The sequence below is a fragment of the Macrobrachium nipponense genome, chromosome 14, assembly GCF_015104395.2.
Source record: "Macrobrachium nipponense isolate FS-2020 chromosome 14, ASM1510439v2, whole genome shotgun sequence".
In the NCBI taxonomy this organism is placed as follows: domain Eukaryota; kingdom Metazoa; phylum Arthropoda; class Malacostraca; order Decapoda; family Palaemonidae; genus Macrobrachium; species Macrobrachium nipponense.
In genome coordinates this window covers 35,204,896-35,211,660 of record NC_087207.1, presented here as the reverse complement: position 1 = coordinate 35,211,660, position 6,765 = coordinate 35,204,896, and the positions used below count along the sequence as shown (strand labels likewise).

Genomic DNA, 6,765 nt, shown 5'->3' with positions numbered 1-6,765 from the left:
GTCCTCAGTCATCCTGCAGTTTTGCACCTGTTTAGGTCTTTCGGGATTCACATCAGCCTTCTCCAGACAGTCAACTTCCGACTGGCAATACAGTAGTACCTCAAGATACGAAAGGCTCAACTTACGAAAAATCCAAGTTATGAAACCCAATACGAAAAATTTAACGGCTCTACATACGAAAAGTTTTCAAGATACGAAAGGTTTCTGAAAGTCCGAGATTCGCCCGGATAACAATTTTGAAAATCGCGCGGCGCGCCGCCATCTTAGTACTAGTAGACTCGCCACCATCCTCCTGCTCTCCCATTGGTTCCTGATGCTAGTCGCGGCCATGAAATGCTTCTCTCCTATTGGCCAGCGTCCCTCCCATCATGCATCTACTATGTATACGTGGTGGCGTGCTTTGGCCACTCGGTACCAGCATTGTTATAGTACGCACGAGGTATTCGTTTTCGGGATCGTCAATGTGTACGAAATAAGTGACCAAGATCTCTCGCATGGGATAAGTGATCAAGGTCTCTCTCATGGGATAACTAGAAACTTTGCAAGATTGGTAGAATAGCCACTCCCTGCTGAACAGAGGGTGTAGACCAATCATTTACAACATGCATACCAGTACGTATAATCAAGGCACTTCAGATTATGTTGAGGGTCAGCAGCCGAACATTCAGTACCCCAATCAGTTACAGAGAGAGCATTTGGTTGAACAGGGTTTTGATGGACACCAGGGCCAACAGAGTCATGAGGTGCAAAGAAAGAACAGAAAGTTGAAATTCTGTAAAAAAGAAAAAAAAAAACCTACGTAAAGTAAAAAAAAAAAAAGTTAAAAAAAAGTTAAAAATCAAAAAAAGAAAAAAAAAAAACGGCAGAAATTAAAGCCGCTTTTCATAGTGCAATCATCTGTAGAAGACCCCCCAAAAAGGCTCACACAGGAATTGTGTACATATATTTTTTTAAGTGTACGTACGTACACATGTACAAAAGAAAAAAAAAGGCAGAAATTAAAGCCGCTTTTCATAAAGTGCAATCATTTGTAGAAGACACCCCCCGAAAAGGCTCACACAGGAACATTGTGAAAAGTAGGCAGAAGCAATCTTCCTTGGATAGTTACGTATGTACGTAGCCTCACTCGAAAGGTAAGCTTCCACATTTTACGTACAGCATATTTCTTGTTACCATGTACACTAATATACACTTTATTTACAGGTTATATTTTGCATTTTTTTTTTATTAATTTAGGTATTGAATGGTCCAAACTGTTGTAGTATTTCATTGTTTATAGGTCAATTTAGCTTTATTATGAAATTTACTGGGGTGTTTTTGGAGGGCTTGGAATGGATTAGCCATTTTACATGTAAAATGTGGTCCAAGATACGAAAACCTCATGATACGAAAGGCGCCTCGGAACGGATTAATTTCGTATCTCGAGGTACTACTGTAGTTGCTTTCTAGCACCAACACAATCTGATCATCTCTCGTAGCTCATTGAAAGGAGCTTCAACTCGTTTGCCTCCTGCAGCTCGTAGTGCCTCACCTGCAAAGTCACTCGTCTTCTAGGATGATCCATTTGACTGCCACTTCTTTGACGTCCACGACTTCAACTCCCACGATTAGTGCTTTGGTAGACGAGTCGTCTTTTGGTCCGTTCAAACACCAACTTCAAGAGCTCACGGGTTTCCTGAAGAAAGCAACGGCTCCTAAAGGAGAGGAAGATGATTTGTCGCCAGTTTTATCAGACGAGGAGACTTTACCTTACAGACCATACAGCTCGTTCGGGTTTCCCCAGGTCCCTCAGTGTGAGGCACCGCTAGTGTCTACCAGAGAATTGCTAATGCATCTTCCGATATATTTTGCATCTTACAGTCTTGGATAGTCTGGGATGCAGCTTAGATATTTGTCAATCTTTTTCTTAAACATATCTACGCTTACTCCTGATATGTTCCTCAGATGAGCTGGCAACACATTGAATAGATGCTGCATTGTCAATGCTGGTTTGTAATGGATTAATGTCCTGTGTGCTTTCCTTAGTTTTCCTGGTATAGTTTTTGGCACTATGAATCTACCTCTGCTTGCTCTTTCTGATATTTTTAGCTCTATAATATTTTCGGCAATTCCTTCTATCTGTTTCCATGCCTGTATTATCATGTAGCGTTCTCTTCTCCTTTCTAGACTATATAATTTTAAAAATTGTAGTCTTTCCCTCTAGTCAAGATCCTTTACTTCATCTATTCTAGCTGTAAAGGACCTTTGTACACTCTCTATTTGTGCAATATTCTTTTTGGTAGTGTGGGTACCATATCATATTGCAATATTCAAGTAGGCTATGTACTACATACATTTTATAAAGCATAATCATGTGTTCGGCTTTTCTTGTTTTGAAGTGCCGAAATGACATTCCCAATTTTCCTTTGCATTTTGCCAATAGTATTGCTATTTGATCGTTGCATAACATGTTCCTATTCAACATCACACAAGGTCTTTAACTACTTCCTTATTTGTGATTGTCTCGGTATTAGGTCCCCTATATGTATATAGAATTCCTTCTTTATCTCCATAATTTATTGATTCAGATTTATCAAAGTTAAATACCATCCTATCTACCTCTGCCCATTCATATGTTCAGGTTTCTTTGTAGTGAGTTCCTATCTTCATCACTATAGTCGATTCATTTAAGGTAGATTCTTGCGCCTACGAGACGTTTGTTTGGCGGCCTGATTGGCTAGTAGCGGGAGGCAGACTGCTCGCTCAGTGGGTCATATTTCGTTTGTAGCTTAGAAAACTAGCAATATGTTTACATTTCTTCATTTATCTCACGTTTTACAAAAGATAGGAAAGTTTTGGTCATACCTAAGGATTCGTATTAAATGTACAATTAAATAATCTTTTCCTGAAATCAATAAGTTAAAATACAAAGGAATTACAACGAGTAGAAGTGAAGGGAGAAACATTTCATTCTTTATACCTGTTTTTATTCATCATCGGATTTTGCATAATTCACGAGATCAAGATAAAATGAAATCTTGTGTTTTAAAACAATAAAATCACCCTGAATACGCTGGTGCTTTCAGATTTTAAATGCGTGTAATATGTAAAGAGAAAATGAAGAATATGTCTTATTATGTTGCATTCGTGCTTGACTCGGTTTGACAGTAGTGCCGACTGCCGAGAGACGCAAGATATCGTGGGCTGGTCCTCTCAGATAGAGCTGTTGGCAGTTGCCAATTGGCGATATGAGAAGTTTGCAGTTTCGAGACTATGTATTTACCGAATTATTATGCATTACATTTTCTATAAATAAATGCATAGAATTCCCATTATGACTTTCGAACATTTTTATTAAAATATTATATATGTCCGTATTTCTGGACATATCTGATAAAAAGAAAAGTAAATAATCAGATGGATGCATCTGGGTGTTGGCTTCAATTTAGTCTAAGTGAGAAATGTACATGCTTTATGAGGCTCACTGATAAATAACAGAACTTGTTTCTCTGGCCAATAACATCAAAAGCTTATGGTTTTCATATGTTCACTCAATAAACAAAAGTACAGATGTTTATTTCTTACCATAAAATTTGTTGACGACGTAACGAATATAATATACTGTCTTTTTCAGAATTGCTTGAGTTACTCTTACACCAGAATGTTTATCTCCTTTATATACATGTTACACTTGAAAACATGTCTACAACAATGTTTAGGAAAAATTTGCTTAGTTTTCTCCTGAGGTAGTTGATTATTCTTGAATCACTTAATTCATACCTGAGTTAGAATAGCTCCCGTAACCGTTCCCACAGCCCTGCATAATTGTATACGATATATATATTAGTACATTGTAGGATAATGAGACTAATCAGAAGACTGTTATATCATCATCTTTTTATACAAAAAGAATGGAAATTCATGCAGATATATTATGTCATAAACACAAAAGAAAGTCATACACAGTAGGCTTACATTGGTATGTCATTAGGCTATCGATATGAACAAAAAGAAATTAAAATTTTACAAATTTTCTTACGTCATCATTATTTAAAAAATAAATAAAGGAAAATCGTGCATATATACATAGTCATGTCATTACCTATTGGAACAAAAAGAATGGGAAATTATAAAGATACATTGATATCCCCTTTTCTATTAAAACCAAGTAAAAAGAATTTATAAACAGATATGTACATTGTTATGCCATTAAATATTAAAAAAGGAAACTCATATGGATATACTGTAGTTATGAAATTGCCTATCCAAAAATGGAAAACTATAGAAACACTGTTAGGTCTTCAACTTAAAAAAAAAATAATAATAATGGAAAATCATTGATATATATCATCACTGTCAGTGTCATCCTCACTAATATCAATATCATCACGGTCAGTGTCATCCTCCCTAATATCAATATCATCACTGTCAGTTTCGTCATCTCCAATGTCAATAACAAAACTTTCAAACATATGCTCTCTAGCAACATCTTTCCTCCTATAATCATCTTCTAATTTCTTAACGTGGTGAAAACATTTCTTCCAGTGTTCTGTTGTAACTTTGTCTATCGCCAGTCTCGTAAGCTGCTCAACAGTTTTCAAAGATTGATTTGCATTAGAGTTATTTTTTCTGATATCCCCCTTTATTTGAGCCCATATAAGTTCTATGGGGTTAAACTGACAATAATATGGTGGCAGTCTGAGCACATCATGACCATTTGCACGGGCTATCTCATCTATCACATACCTCTGTTTTTCTTTGTGACACTTGGCAATCTGCAGCAATTTTGGCTTTGTTGCTGATGGGTCGTGGGTGACGTTATTAGAAGAAAGCCACTCTATGAATTCACTTTTTCTGTTGCTGGTTGTTGGCACTTTATTTTCTATTTTGCTATGGTAGGGAGCATTGTCCATTATGATTAGAGATCTATCTTCTATATTAGGCAATAGTTGTTCCTTAAACCACTTTAAAAACCTTTCATGGTCCAAGGAATCATGGGAGTCCCCTTTGGCACCATTTTTTGACCTAAACAACAATAGCGCATCTTTGACAAACCCCTTCTCACTACCCGCGTGCACCACAATAAATCTTAACCCCTTTCCAGTCTTAAGTTTGGGTCCTATTTCTCCTTCACCCGTTGTCCAACACTGACGTACACATTCATTTTGGTTTATCCAAGTTTCATCAAGGAATACTTCAGTTTTACGTTCAGTTGCACTACAATTCCTATTCTTTTCAATTAACCGTAGGTATTCAGTTCTCGCTGCCACTATATCATCACGTTCCATTAAAATTGCTCTTCCACTCGTCACTTTTTTGTACCGGAATCCAAGCCCTCTCACAATTTTCCATAACGTTGTTATTCCACCATTAAACTTTACCGGGTCTTCCTTCACTTTTTCCAGTAGGGCATCTAACGTTGGGAGCTCTCCTCTCTCGTAAAAAGACAAAATCTCCTTCCGAATACACTCATTTTCAAAACTATCCACCTTGTCCTTCACTCGGATCCTCTTCCTGGGATATACAGGTGAAGCGAAGGGGACGTTACCACACTCAGATGACTGTCGCTTGATTTTTTTCACTGTGTTGGTTGGCACTCCTGTAGCTTTGGCGGTCTTCTCAAATACTTCATTTCTTGAGTCTGCTCCCCACTGTAAGCTGAAGTAACGATGAACATTCATTATAATGTTGCGAGCTTGACTTGCAAATCTGGAAACGGTGCGACGAATGGTGCTGTCATCTCGAGACATCTGCTTGAAAAGAAAAAGAAATCTTGCTTAGTTCGTTGCTGTTTATTGCTCCACTGAGATTATTATTTCATATACTCAATTAAGTCTCTGATATCTCTTTCGTTTGAAAATATATTCATATAAGAAAATTAGAAGCAATATGTTGAAACCAACCTCATTAAAACTAAGGATGAGCTGAAGAGTGCGAAGTAGGTCCGTATATTTCAAATTCATTCCTGGACTGAATTTCCCGCCCGCGGCCAGCCTACACCTCCAACGATACCAGATGCATCCATCTGATTATTTACTTTTTTTATCAGATATGTCCAGAAATACGGACATATATGATATTTGAGTAAAAATGTTCGAAAGTCATAATGGGAATTCTATGCATTTATTTATAGAAAATGTAATGACATAATAATTCGGTGAATACAGTCTCGAAACTGCAAACTTCTCATATCGCCAATTGGCAACTGCCAACACGCCAACCGGCTCTAGCTGAGAGGACCAGACCTAACGATGTGTCTCGGCACTATTGTCAAACCGAGTCAAGCACGAGTGCAACATAAAAAGACATATTCTTCATTTTCTCTTTACATATTACACGCATCTAAAATCTGAAAGTACCGGCGTATTCAGGGTGATTTTATTGTTTAATAACACAAGATTTTATTTTATCTTGATCTCATGAATTATGCAAAAATCCGATGATGAATAAAAACAGGTATAAAGAATGAAATGTTTCTCCCTTCACTTCTACTCGTTGTAATTCCTTTGTATTTTAACTTATTGATTTCAGGAAAAGATTATTTAATTGTACATTTAATACCGAATCCTTAGGTATGCCCAAAACTTTCCTATCTTTTGTAAAACGTGAGATAAATGAAGAAATGTAAACATATTGCTAGTTTTCTAAGCTACAAACGAAAATATGACCCACTGAGGCGAGCAGTCTGCCTCCCGCTACCAGCCAATCAGAGGCCGCCAAACAAACGTCTCGTAGGCGCAAGAATCTACCTTAAATGAATCGACTATAGTAATTTCTGTACTTATT

General features: G+C 37.2%; 1 protein-coding gene across 1 annotated transcript; it reads right to left on the bottom strand.

Annotated features, from left to right (window-relative positions):
* Positions 1–4,271: 4,271 nt before the first annotated feature.
* Positions 4,272–6,145, bottom strand: LOC135226459 (uncharacterized). Its single transcript, XM_064266052.1, has 2 exons — positions 5,883–6,145; positions 4,272–5,729 (listed from the first exon to the last, which is right to left on the bottom strand). Exons 1-2 carry the CDS (start codon positions 5,940–5,942, stop codon positions 4,314–4,316), a joined length of 1,476 nt encoding a protein of 491 aa, XP_064122122.1. The 5' UTR covers positions 5,943–6,145; the 3' UTR covers positions 4,272–4,313.
* Positions 6,146–6,765: the final 620 nt, after the last annotated feature.